The 13,573-nt window shown below is 43.6% G+C and overlaps 1 protein-coding gene across 2 annotated transcripts; it reads left to right on the top strand.

The window, feature by feature from the left end:
* The first annotated feature begins 1,384 nt into the window (after nucleotides 1-1,384).
* LOC138208482 (MSL complex subunit 3-like) lies at nucleotides 1,385-10,169 on the top strand. 2 transcript variants are annotated; one of them, XM_069166367.1, is made up of 14 exons: nucleotides 1,385-1,610; nucleotides 2,279-2,361; nucleotides 2,465-2,560; nucleotides 2,868-2,962; nucleotides 3,048-3,145; nucleotides 3,389-3,517; nucleotides 3,689-3,783; nucleotides 4,031-4,189; nucleotides 4,314-4,549; nucleotides 4,685-4,774; nucleotides 5,250-5,359; nucleotides 5,648-5,747; nucleotides 5,841-5,925; nucleotides 8,643-10,169. In XM_069166367.1, exons 1-14 carry the CDS (start codon nucleotides 1,512-1,514, stop codon nucleotides 8,740-8,742), a joined length of 1,575 nt encoding a protein of 524 aa, XP_069022468.1. In that variant the 5' UTR covers nucleotides 1,385-1,511; the 3' UTR covers nucleotides 8,743-10,169. The 2 variants fall into 2 exon arrangements, with proteins under 2 accessions (XP_069022468.1, XP_069022467.1); XM_069166366.1 differs by having other exon boundaries at nucleotides 3,689-3,846.
* Nucleotides 10,170-13,573: the final 3,404 nt, after the last annotated feature.

Below are 13,573 nucleotides of genomic sequence, written 5' to 3'. Positions count from 1 at the left end.
AGACATATGACATGACTGTCAAAATATATCAGACACATTCGGGGTCAAAGGGAAAGAGAGCAAATCAGCAGGGTTTCACATCGTCCAGTCATGTTTCGTGATATATACACACTGTCCATATTAGTTATACAATAGTAGAGCGGCACTGCCTGGAAACATTTTGAGCAAAAGGACTCTGGAATCAACTACAGAGAGGAGAGACATGGTTTCATCTATTTTTGTCTCTTAAGAACAATTAACTTCAAGAAAAAAACAAATCTTTATTCCCACAAAAGAATCTGATCTCTTTCATTGATTAGATTTTGAAATAATTTAAACACATGTACATTTTCGTAGCCCGGGGCGATGTTTACGTCCGACTGAGGATTTCACGTGTTCCAGGCTGCACATGTAAACACTTCCATACTGTACTATATATTTAAGAGCCAACATATTGTTCCAATAGGAAGATTAGATTATTCCGACATGGTGAATTTGCTTTAACTGTTCTTTGCCTCAAGGAAAACGGTCATTCTCAAAATTGTGAATACAAACACAACATGTGAACTAAAGGATGAATGACTCCCAGATTGTTATATTTGCAGATATAGGGTGGTGTAATATTACAATATGATCAGCTGAGTTGTAGTTGGGGTCATTTTCAATGAGGCGGTATATTCCCCTGAGGTTATTAATATTTTTCTTGTCATGGATCTTTAAATGAACACAGATGGCTTTCCTCTTTGGTGATATCTTATCCCAGGGACTTTTTTTTTCATATGGATGTGAAGATGATAAAGATGGTAGTAAAATATTTGATTAAAAATGACAAATACAGGTAAATTACAATAAAAATGTATTTGTTGTCCACACAAAGATGTGCCTTTAGTGACACGGCATGTGTTGCTTTATTGTTGCATAGTATTATCACACGTTAATATTTAGCCTTCATGCATGGATTAAAACTAGTGAAGCCAAAGGAACAAAAGCAGTTTGTTGAAAACATTTCAATCGAAGCAAATGAGTTGCCTACAATCTTATTTGTGAATATATACTGACATCTGCTGGCCAATTGTGCCATGAACACAGATGAGTTAAGTACGGTGTCCGTGACGGACCATTCCAACCGATCAAATTGCGTTTTTCATGCTACCTTCACTGTTCAATGAAAAGTTGGTATCAGAAATAGCATACATTACGCGTTTGGGTTCATAACAATATTTCTACCTTCCCGATAAATCCACTCGACCCAACCGTTTCGACTGTGTAAAACTACTCGTTTTATTACAGTATTACAGTGAGTGAGCAACTTCCCGCGGCCCGTACGTATCCTGAAGTTTCGAAATTTACGAGGAGTCGCGAAGGCACCAGTAGGAGGTTTTCCTTTTAACCCTCAGCAGCGCCATCCTCTTGTTTCGGTGGGAGACCCCTCACGGGAAAAAAAAAAAAAAGCATTTGGCAAGGAACGGGTTAAGGACGGAGTTTATAAGCTTCAGATCGACGCTTCCTCTCCCACACGTCGCCATGAACAAATGAATTCGCGGGGAATTAAATATCAATTTCACAAAGGAGAACGAGTCCTGTGCTTTGAACCCGACCCCACCAAGGCGAAAGTGTTGTATGACGCAAAGGTAACGTTGTGTGGAAGCAAAAACGATGCGCCGACCAAATAACATATACTGGAGAAGCAGGGCTGGGTTTTTTGTTTACGAGGCGGTGGGGCTATGAATAAATGCTACTAAGGTCACTGGAAAAAAAATAATAATAACGTCAGCTGTTATATAAACGCTTGTTTTTCTTGCGTTTCTGTCGCGATTTCCGGGTACGTTTGATTACGCGCGCGTTGCTGAAAGCGCACGCTTTAAAAAACAAACAAATAAACAAACCAGATGACGCGTAACGTTTTGTTTTAACGGCCCCGGTTCATAACAGCGTGCGATATCATCATTTTACATGAACATTAATAGGGCTTAAGAGGAGAATAATAAGCTCGACGCTTAACCAAACAAACATGAGCCGTGCTAACTTTTTTTTAGCTTCTCGTTTTATCCTCGAGAAGCCTGTGCGTCGTTTGGATTGGTCGTTGGCCCGTTTGATGCCATATCAACAGGGTCACACTAACAGCCATGTTACTGCAGCAGGCAGGATAAAAACGTGCACAAAGTACAGTTATACGTGAGGTATACTTGCACATGATTAGGAAATATCAGTGCAAAATTGCCACCTGCAAACATGACCAAACCATTGACATCAGCTGGATTGGCAACCTGTCCCTTAATGTTGTGTGTTCATGTTGCAGGTCCTTGATGTCTTGATAGGTACAGATGAACATGGAAGACGTATCCCAAAGTACCTGATTCATTTCAATGGTTGGAACAGAAGGTAATATTTTTTTGATTGACAGCTGATGAACAATGTTAGTGTTTAAAGTCGCCAAATGCCCTGTTCATCAACTTGACTTGTTTTAATGTCTTTGTGCTTGCAGCTGGGATCGTTGGGCTGCAGAGGATCATGTCCTAAGGGACGCTGAGGAAAATCGTAACTTGCAACGTAAACTGGCTCGCAAAGCTCTCGGTCGCATGTAGGTTCACATTCAGTCTTGCAAGCAATCGTCAAACGTGAAGAAGATTGCATGACTTTACTTTCGCCCCTCCCTCCGGGAATTCAGCTTTCAATCTTTTCGTAGGTTCTGTTACTTGATGATCTGGCTGTAAAACGTTTTGGTCGTGATTACACATCAGCAATATGCTGTCAATAAACATGCATTGTGACGCAAACTACAAGTCCAATATTGTATGTTATTTCTTGCACGTTTTGGATTCAACCTTTCTATCTACAGACGTGACTGTGTGCTTTGTGGTTTTTTTTTTTTCTTTTCTTGGTGGTAGGAAGAGAAAGGGATGGGCAAAGAGGCGTCGTCGTCAGTCTGGTACTAAATCTTCTTTGAAGACTCTCCCTAAGGAGGACGACAGTGATGACGCATGTGAGAGATCTCTCTGTCTTTTGTCTTTTGCTCTCGGCCTCCCTCGTTAATCAAGTTCAAGCCTCGCGTATCTTTCTGTGCATAGGTTTGATTTCGACCTCAGAGAGCAGTGACGGGGACGATTCTGACCCTGAATCTTCAAATAGCGGGGACAGCGCTTTCTCTGAGGATATCAACAAAATGGTAAAGGACATCAGTCCAGCATCCATATGAGACCAGTGCATAAATTGACCAAAATTTACATTTCAGGCCTTCAGTTGTTGTTTTCTGGATAAACATGCAGTGGTATTTTGTACATTTCTTCGCTTTGTAAACAGCTGCAGAGTGCAAGTGTGTACTTAGTGTGTCTTAAGCCAAGCATCAGATATATGACTGAGATTTCTGTCGATAGAATATCCTAAAGATGTCCACTTTGCTCTTTGTCAGAGGGTGGAACCAGACATTAATGTTAAGAGGGAAAGTGAGGAGAAGATTGTCCATGTCGACATCAGCATTCCTGATATTCTGAAGAAGAAGCTGGAAGATGACTGCTTCTACATCAACAAGAGGAAGAAGGTACCTACAGCTGATACTTAGCAGTCTGATGCACATTTTCTCGATTATTTTGGTTTTTCATTTAGACATGAAATGATTTATAAATTTCTCCAGGTTGATGTTCTTGGTTTAAAGTTTGGTTCCTACTTGAAGATCGTCCGTAATTGACATCAACACGTTTCTCTCTCCAAGCTCGTGATGGTTCCCTGTCAGACAAATGTCGTGCACATCCTGGAGTCCTACGTCAAGCACTTTGCTATCAACAAAGCATTCATGGCCAATGAGAGGTACAGGCGTCAACAGAACACCACACAGAACAGCAGTCCACAGCCAGTCCCTCCAGAGAAGAGGTTAGTCCTCACGCACAATAAACAGAGGGAACGATAAGGCAATGGAAACAGATGTGCTCAGTTCCACATACAGCAGATCATCACAGAGGAGATGCATGTTGGCAATAATTCATACAGCCCTTATATTATGGTGACATGTTATATGAACATTAAGTAATTGCACTTAATCTTCCTCTGTTTTAAGTGAGGAGCTGTGTAAGGAGATGGTGGATGGCCTGAGGATCACTTTTGACTTCACGTTACCCATGATCCTCCTCTACCCCTGCGAGCAAGCTCAGTTCAAGAAGGTCACCTCCTCCAGGCTCTTCCTGGCTATGAATGAAGGCTCCCCCTGCTCCAGCAAGTGAGCGTGCCAGGATACGTCATGTCACATGTGCTGCACCAGCCGCCTCCGATAGGCTGCATTTCACTGTTGTGATCGACCATTTAATCTAGAAGCTGTTTTCTTTCCCCTTTCTCTTTAAAAGCACCCAACGAGAGCGCAGCCCGAGCCCACTGGGTCACAACCCGCCCACCCCTCAGTCCACAGACAGCCAGCCAGCCCTGAGCGACATCTCTGCCACCACACCCACCGCTCCAGCTCCCACCCCGAAGCGCCGGCGCCACCCTGATATGGACTGCATCTCCTACCAGTCACAGTCACTGAGACGCTCCACCAGGAACACGTCGGGAGGCGAGCGGCCAGCTGAAGGAAGCAGCGGAGGTAATCGTTTTTTTTACTGGATCTAACGGTGTTCATATAAAACCGTTTCACATAGTACTGTGTGTACTTTTAGGGTTTTGTGACCTGTGTTTTGTGCCTTGTGACCTATGACATACAACATACGTACTGATCCAGGTGGAGGCAGCGCCGCAGCGTCCCCGCAGCTCAAACGTCGCTTGGTCGACACCTCGTCACAGCCCAAGTTCTTCCTCAACCTCGACAGAAGTAAGACAACGCTCCGTGAAAATATGACTTCCTGTAACACTGAATCGGACTTTGTGGAGTTTTACACCATAAGTGATTCTGTACATTTGAGCTTATTTGAGAAGCTAATGACTGTCACCACTTTAAATATAGTCTGATGTCTTAATCAGGTTAACATCAAAATAATGCAGTTCATGTAAAGATACTGTGTCGTCATATTCAGTGAAATGACAACTTTTTCTGTTGTAATAACCAGTTTCATCCAGTAGATGGTGGTATTTTACTTCTTTACTCACACATTCTTCCCTTCTCTAAAGTTTGAAAGATTTTTCCCCTTAAGAAGTTAACACACACTAACTTTTTGGAGAAAAAAGAAAATCAAATTCTTGCCTTTGACTCATGTTACCTAGCTGGCAATAAAAAAGGTGTGAAAATAGTCATTAGAAGAAGGTGATTCTCTCTGGCGCTCATCTGTCTGTATTTTCTCTTCACCCAGAAACCCCCGTCCACAGCGGCTCATCTTCCCCGTTGCCCTTGACGCCGAGCAAAGAGCGAAGTGGACCTTTCTATGGCCTGGAGAGCCGGAGAAACAATGAGCTTAATGAGGTGATGAAAGTCTGTGATGATCATACTATTACCTGCAAGGGAAACAAGGCCTTGCTCAGGGACAGTAAGATAGTTATATTAATAATCTACCTCATTGCAAGGAGATGAGTTCAGAAAGAATATTTATTTATTTTCACTCATACTTTAAACTCGGTCTATTATGTATGGCATTTTTAAGGTCATCTTAAAATGCTAATTACAGTAAACTCAGTGGATTTTTACTCGCAAGTCGGTGAAACTAGACTCGAAGTTTTCTGTTAAACTCCTTTTCATTTCCTCGGTCAACAGGTTCTGAGCTGGAAGCTGACTCCTGATAACTACCCTCTGAATGACCAGCCCCCTCCACCCTCCTACCTGTACGGATCACAGCACCTCTTGCGGCTTTTCGGTTGGTTTCCCGTTTCTCTCTTTTATCTCGTCCCGCAGTTAGTCTTGTCCCACTCTCATACACTTCACGCTCCCTGTCTTGCTTTTCTTCCAGTGAAGCTTCCTGAGATCCTGGGAAAGATGCAAATCCCTGAGAGGAATCTCCGAGCACTAATCAAACATCTGGAGCTCTTTCTCAGGTATTTTTGTTTTCAAATCAGTTGTATCAGGATACTTAGTTTCATTCATTAAGATCCAGTCCCAGCAGTAAGACAGAACCAATATAATTAGAAGAGGTTAAAGAGAAGCTAGTGATTTCAAGGTTTTTACCTCTGTGCAGCTGAGAGCACCAATCTTGGAATCAGTCAGGCCTGAAGGCTCGTAGTTTCCTTACTAAAACATTCAGGCATAAAATTGAAATTTCTCCCACTCCTTTTGAAATAATTGACTTTTCCGACTGAAGGACAGAAACGGAGTGAAGTAACACGCAATAACGTAAAACAAATCATTAAAAAGATGCAGTGTGGCCTTGAATTGAGAGGACATTAAATAGGAAGTGCCTTGGCCTTAAAAAGCACCTCCCTAATTTCACCGCATGGTTCATTCATCAAGGTCAGACCTGCCCGATAGTAACTGAAAGAAATTTTCACTTGACAAGAAGAGAGGAGGAAAACCTGCACACCTTTTGAGTGACAGGGATTTATTTGCTGAGCCTGAGTGTTTGTTCGGCTGCTCCATAGAAGCGGAGTGAAAGCAAGAGGTTAAAAGGACAATAATAGATCTCATCGAAGCGGTCAAAATAGTGAACGTCAGGAAAATATTGGTACAACAAAATAACCCCGAAACACCAAAACAGAAAAGAAAAAAGGGAGAGCAAGTAAATGAGAACATGGACGGACGAAGGAGGGGAGGGAGAGAGGGGTGAGAAAGAGCATGTGTTAGAGGGAGGGAGATGAGTGGGCGTTACACAAGCGCCGGAGTCTAATCTTTAAATCCCCCCCTAGCGATCTTCAGTTCAGCCCGTCCCAAACCTGAGGGATTTAGGTCCTCTCATTCTCTAATCAAACACAACCAGTACCACCTTCGGCCAGCAAGCAGTGCTGTGGAGCAGCAGCTGAACTCAGCAGGGAGTAGGCACCAGAGCAAACCTGAGTCTGGGAGCCAGCACTGCCTCTGCTCCACCACTCAGCTGGGAGATCTTTATAGATACATAAATAGGTGCTCAGCATTCGGTGCCACAGAGCTCCTGAGGTGGTTGTCTGAAAGTAACCAGAGCTGGTGTTCATGGCAGTTTGTGGGATGAGGTAGGAAGAGAATGGTGTGCGGCATGAAGGGATTACGGAATTCAACTACGTATGCGACGCGACGCGTTCACCTCAATTCTTTATTTTGTCTCGGAAAGAAAGGCTCGTAGGCGGCATTCGCCGCGCGTGACCGTAATGCCGTGTAAATGAAATACCTCAAGCATTAGCAGCTCCTCTGAGCAAAGCATCTCGTGCAGCATCATCAGTCGTCGGGTAAACACGGACAGAAGGTCTTTGAATTCACTTCACTGGGACCGGAGTGCAAATCACTGGTACATCTCTTTTTTTTTTTTATAGAACATTATTCTGCAAAATGACACAGACAATAACTCGGTTGCGACGAGTAAAGTGCTTAAAAGTAAATTACTTTTGCAGTTTCAATCTCCTCTGCAGCTCTGCAATGATCTATAAGTCGTGCAGACAGGATTGATTGTACTCTTCACAGAAAACACTGCCATGTTTTCTCACCGTCTAATTAATGTGTTCACCGTGTTGGACACTCGGCGGGACTCCGGCCACTAACTAAAACGCCGATGTCTTTTGGGAAACACATGATGTTTTTTTTTTACTCTGTAATCAGCCTCGTGGCAGATTGTGCCGAGCGGGCAAAAACTGATTGATGTCGCAGAGACTGAATTGCAGTGCATTCTGGGATTTGGCCACAGTTGATCTCTCACTCTCTCCCTTTCTCCGCAAGAATGATTATGATTAAGAGCGGGTGTGTGGGCACATGTGTTCGCACACGTTATGCTGATTTACAATGTGTATGGCGAAAGCGCCTTGCCTTGTGTTACTAGTGATCTACCAGCAATAAAGATTAACACGAGGCGGAAATTCTGGCACCAAAGAGACCAAAAAATATTTTCTGATTCACAAATATCAACCAAGACGTGTTTATTTATTTTTGATAGATATCGCTGAATCAACTTTTTGTTTTTATAGTGAATAAATAGCCTTATATAAACTTTTTAAGATCCAACTCTTCCTTATCTTTTATTCATTCTTGCGGGCTTCTCTCCCGTCATTGTCCCATTAGGGTCGTGTTGTTTGTTATTCGTTGTCATAGCGTTCTTAAATTCTCCTCTGATGAGGATAATTTGTTTGCATTGAGATTAGGAGGGCCGGTGGAGCTAAGATGAGATGGCAAGATTTAGAGGATTTGGCCGAGTAGCGGATACTAAGAAGATTCCGGATTAGTTTTCCCCGCTACTGATTAGATGGAAGGGGGTGGAGGCGGCGGGGGGTTTCACTCTTTCCCTGTCTGAGAACATGAGAATGACCGACCGACAGTCAGGCTTTCTGTCATAGCGATTGGTTGTGCGGCGGTGCTATAAGGGGCGGATGAGGGAGCTTTGTCTGTGATATATAGCCCGGGCTGAGGGCAGAGTGCAGGGGGGCGGGGGTCTAGGAATTACGCAGAATGAGCCAGGATATCTAGGAAAACCAGAAGTTGACGTGAACCGGGACGTGACATTTCAGATGCTTTTGCGTCACGTAAGCCGTCCGTGTCGGTGTCGAATATTTGATGTGAACTCAGGAACACTGTTGGGAGTCTGAATATCTCACAACATTTGCCTCTCTTGTACTTCCCGTCCTCCCGCCCTCTCTTTTAGGTTTCTGGCTGAGTTCCACGAGGACTTTTTTCCAGAGTCTGCCTACGTGTCGGCATCAGAGGCCCACTACAACATGAAACAACCGAGGCCGGTTTATTGAAGGAGACACGTGGGTTGTAGAGGCTCCTTCTCTTCCTTGTCTCCCCCTGACCTCCCCCCTTCAGCTTGTCCAGACTGACCTGTCTGCGCTTCTGTTCAGAGGAATACTGTCTCTGGAGTTCAGCTGTGTTTTTCCAGACTGCCCTTTTCTTCTGCTCTGGCCTAACAATAATCTTGCTTGCTGTTGCCTCGTGGAAACCAGTCGCTTCTGTCTTCCCACCAACCCTCACCCATGCACTGTCTGTGGCGCCGTCCTGCATGTGAGGCCGCCCTGTTGTCGCCCTTTGCTTCGGTGTTCTGCTCCAAGGCATGTCGAGTGCTGTGTGTCGGCTACCTTCTGGTCAGCTCTGTTTAAGATTGAGGAGACTACTATCCCTCGTTTCCTGTCCTACACTTTTTTTTAAAGACCAGGCGGGAAAGATGTCCCGCCAAAAATAAAATGGCTTTGAAACGCTCAACACAAAGCCGCTTTTTCTCCGGCTCTGACTTTGTTCTTCTTCATAGCCACAGTTTTTTTGGGAATATTGCGGCCTGTTCATTGAAAGGAAGGGAGCACAGATGAAAAACAAAAGCACTGTGTTCCTCCTCCGCCTGCCCAAAAAAAAAAACTAATTTTGGATCCTCTTATGGGCATTGTATGCAGGTGTGTCTGTTTGGAAGCTTAGCCCCCTCCAAGTAGTGACTTCCTGTAAGCGCCTCCAACGCAGTGCTGCCACTGGCCTTCGGATATGATTGCTCTAAAGCTACAGTAGGACTTCCTATCCTGGAGATGTTTCGCTGCTTTCGCTGAGCAAATTTACTGACTGTTGAAGAACTTTGATGAAGGAATGTTATTTTTTTCTCTCTAGAATTGAACCTTCTGGATGTGTAAGGGGCATTTAATGTCCATCGCAGAATTTCTTGCTTTGTCTTGCTTTCACTGTCGTCCTGTGCCTGTCTGATTAATGTCTGTCAGCATTTTATTTGACTCTGTCCTGCCCAATTCTTTCTCTGTCGCCACCCTCTAGCAGGAAGGACAAGCAGCAGCGGTGTACTTACAAGTCTTTTAGACCAGTTCAGTTCCAGAAACATTATACTGTCACTCAAATGTGTCTAAAACAAATTTAGTGTACATTTGTGTGATTTACACCCTGGCAACTGATACCATTTGCATTTTTATTGGAGATAATAAAGCTAGAAAATGAATGGACATATTTTTCATCTCCTGATGCAACAAAAGCAACCAATCTGGTTCCTCCTGACATTGCGAAAATGTAAATAAATCCAAAACATCTGTCGATGAGTATGATATTTATTTTTCTTTGCACACTACTGGATCTACTGGTAATACCTCATACTTTGTTTCCTTTTCTACTCTTGTTAGCTAGACTTTCATATGTGTTTTGTTTCTTTTCACTGTTTCATTGTTTAATAAAGACTTGTTCTGAAGCTTGTCAGCTTGTTTACACATACAGCAGGCACCACGACTGTCTGCAGTTCTTCCAATGTGATGCACTATCTTGATAGATCCCTGTTCATTCTTTTGTTGCAATTTGTGTTGTAATTAGCAGCAAACATGCCCACAGATTTGGATGGGATACTCTATTAAAAGCTAACATAGACGAGAGAATTCGATCACCTACCTGAACCTTACATTTCACCAGGCGTATTGCCCCAACTTGACATTTTAACTCTGCTGTCTTCGACAACATGGCTCCTCTGTATTTCAGCTATGTAGAAACAGTCCTTATTGAATATACCAGAACCCATTTGTTAGACAATTTTACACTTGTGTCACCCATTTAATCAAAGGTGATATAATTTCTAGCAGAATAAAAGCCACAGTGGCGGGATATATCTGTCACTGATGTGGTATGATGCTGCCGCAGCTCCTCTGAGCTGTGGGCAAGTTGAAATTTTGATATAATCAATGTGCACTTGTCTGCTGAATATGGATAACTCTTCCCGGGCTTGGTGTCCTGTTTTTGGCGATATGGTGTTTCAAATCAGGTACTTCAACTGGTTGTTCTGAAAACGTCACTGGATTGAGAGTTTGAAAGATACAGTGGGCAAGGTTATGCACCGTTTTTCACAGTGGAATCAGAAATATTATCCTGGATTGGTTCCTAAAGTATGAAGTTTGTGAGAAGAGTTAAGGAGTTTTTGTTCACCGGGATAACCATTGTAATGGTCCCTCCTTCAGCAGTAGCATCAGAAAGGGAGACGGTTAAATACTTTAGCTTTTCACTCTTTATAAACCTACAAAGTAAAAGCTTTTTTTTTTTCCAGGAGATGTGGTCGGGTGACACTACTTCTTTTATAACATGCTGAACATTTGTAGTTCCTTGTCCTCCTTGAACAAAATTACCAGATAAATTCAAAACCCTTCCTTACAGGTGGAAGAATTTCACCTCCCGGTGTAACAGTTGAAACAATAGTTGGGCAAATTGAGAGACTCGCTTAGATGTTAGATGAGAAGATCAATACGACTCTGTGCATTAACTTCGGAGCGCGAGCTGGGAGTCTATTAGCTTAGCATGAAGGCTTAAAAGCTGTAAGCTCCCTGAAAGCGTGTAGATATACCTACCAGCACCTTTTTAGGTCACCAATGTATTCTGGCACTTAACTCTGATGTTTGCGGTTAATTATATACCTCTAGACGTGGCCGATTTTTGAGCTGTTTGCCCATGTAGCCATTCTTTATGCTTATTATATTTCTGCACAGACACGAGTGGCATCGATTCTCTCTTCTAACTCTCAGAAATGAGGAAGTAAGTGTATTTCCTGAGCTGTATTCCTGTCCTGTTATTTTGCTGCAGTTAGAATGCAGATTATTTAATGTAGTTAAAGTCAGACAAGTCAGACACCTTAATGCTTTCTTCTGTTCGAAAGCGCATATGTAGATTCTGTTATTATAATCAGATCTTAGTGTTTAATGCAATAGAAGTACATTAAATACCAAGCATTTTATTCATAAGGGCCAAGTCACTTATTCTATAACTAAATACAGTGTCTTTACTGTCTGCAGAACTCTGCTCTTAGCTTAAAGCACCTATGGGAAACTGGCTAACCTGGCTTCCCCATATCAGCGTTCTAATGGGTTTTAGTGGTGAACCTTAATTGTATTTGGAGCGGGTCCGACTTCTTGTAATGAACCGCTTATCGGTGCAACCCAAGACGGCACTCTCTCGCCTGCTGCTATCATGTAGCCACAGAAGCCACCAGTTCAAGCTTCTCCATGCATCTCAAATCGATTTTCCCATCCTGCACCGTCTCTATCAACTTACCACATGATTCAATTGTTGGAGGGGAAAGAATGGGATGTAATGAGATGAGCTATCGCCTCATAAGTGCTGCTGCTCGCACCTTTCACCCGAATTATTTTCTTTTGTTTGTGTTTGGCCCTTCCGGTTCCTGTGTTTCCAGCCCTCTCTCTGATCTCCATGTCTGACTTCTGCCTTTGTCCTTGAGGGGTTTTTCTTTTCCTGCCTTCACATTCACATCATCATCCCCTTTATCTAAAGTTCCCTCTGATTGGTCTTTTGTCTTACTGTTCGCCTCCTCGCTGTATTCGGGACCTTAAAGAGACCGAAAACAAGAGAGTGAGAAGCTTTTGGCCAATGGGAGTGCACAGGCATATCACTTTCCATTCATTTATCTAATTTGGGGGCGTTTTCCGCCTCCCGTCCTCCTTTCATCCACTCCGAGCCTTATCCTTATCAAGACATCCTTTGACGCGTTCATCTTCCTACCCGTCTTCACCCAAGTTTTGCCATTGTCTGTCTGTGACTCATCTTCATTCCCCGGCTCTTTCATTTTCATCCTTGCACCATGTACCTCGGATTCAGACTGCGAGAGGAGTGGGTTGACACCAGCCCTTCTGCCTCCTCCGACTCTTCTTGGGCGTCATTTGACTGCAGCACTGACCTCACATCAGTCAGCTCGGACCTGGTCCTCACTCCCGTGACAGCTCCCAGCGGCTATAAACCTTTTGAGGACCTGAACCCGAAGAAGCCTTCTTCAGCCACGGGCTCGGCAGCGGTGCAAGTCAGGGAGGTCGTGTGGAGAGAGACGTCTTTTCTCGGAGATGATGAGTAAGTACATCATTGTGGTAGCTGGCGCATTGACCAGATGAAAAGAAATGACTTGTGCAGTCCACCGGTGTGAAATAGGAATTTGGCCAGATTGGTAGCAGTTCTATGAAGCTGCACTCAGTTACAGCGGTGCTTTGTGCTAAATGCTATGAGGCTCGCTGTGATCCATTTGTATAAGCTGATGTGTAGCATATAAGTCAAATTTGACAGGAACTCGTAGTTACGTTTGTGGAGAGTTAAAAACAAAAATGTGGTTTCCCGAGCTCTTGAGGTCACCGTATCTCCTGACCCACGCGGTGCTGGAGGGCAAGGTCTGTTACGGCTGATGACAGAGGCTGGTGTTCCAATTTGCAAGGCAGTGGCAGGGTTTCTCCTTATCAGGAAAATACGGAACAATCTAGGGCACCATATTGGACCTGGGAAGGAAAGAACTCTTGAGATGAATTGGCTCGACACTTTTACACTTGTCACTCGATCGAGTCGTATCTATAAACCTTGCTGCTTCTTTTTTTTTGCCATCTAAGCAGGTCTCCTTTTACTTCCTCAATCCAAATCTATAACATCAAAATAGTTAGCGTGGCTTAAGAAAAGGCCCAAAAAAGAAGTCAACATGGCGGCTCAAAGTGTCCTGGAAAACCCTACACACCATTTCGTCACTGTCCTGTGTGTCCCGTATTGAAATGCAAGATTGTGTGCGTTAGATTGAAATTTAATCAAGGCAGGAGTAAACATATCAGCCCCCATGGTGCAGTCGGGCTT

Source organism: Embiotoca jacksoni, unplaced genomic scaffold, assembly GCF_022577435.1.
Source record: "Embiotoca jacksoni isolate LCO1_2020_lvr unplaced genomic scaffold, fEmbJac1.0.p SCAF_38, whole genome shotgun sequence".
Classification (NCBI taxonomy): domain Eukaryota; kingdom Metazoa; phylum Chordata; class Actinopteri; family Embiotocidae; genus Embiotoca; species Embiotoca jacksoni.
Note: the sequence above shows the minus strand (reverse complement) of the source record. Positions and strands in the feature narration are given on the sequence as shown.

Coding starts and splice junctions, on each gene's coding strand:
- LOC138208482 (XM_069166366.1), top strand. CDS start 1,512: ATGAATTCGCGGGGAATTAAATATCAATTTCACAAAGGAGAACGAGTC. Junction 4,775..5,249: donor CTTCCTCAACCTCGACAGAA/GTAAGACAACGC, acceptor CTCTTCACCCAG/AAACCCCCGTCCACAGCGGC. Junction 5,748..5,840: donor GCACCTCTTGCGGCTTTTCG/GTTGGTTTCCCG, acceptor CTTTTCTTCCAG/TGAAGCTTCCTGAGATCCTG.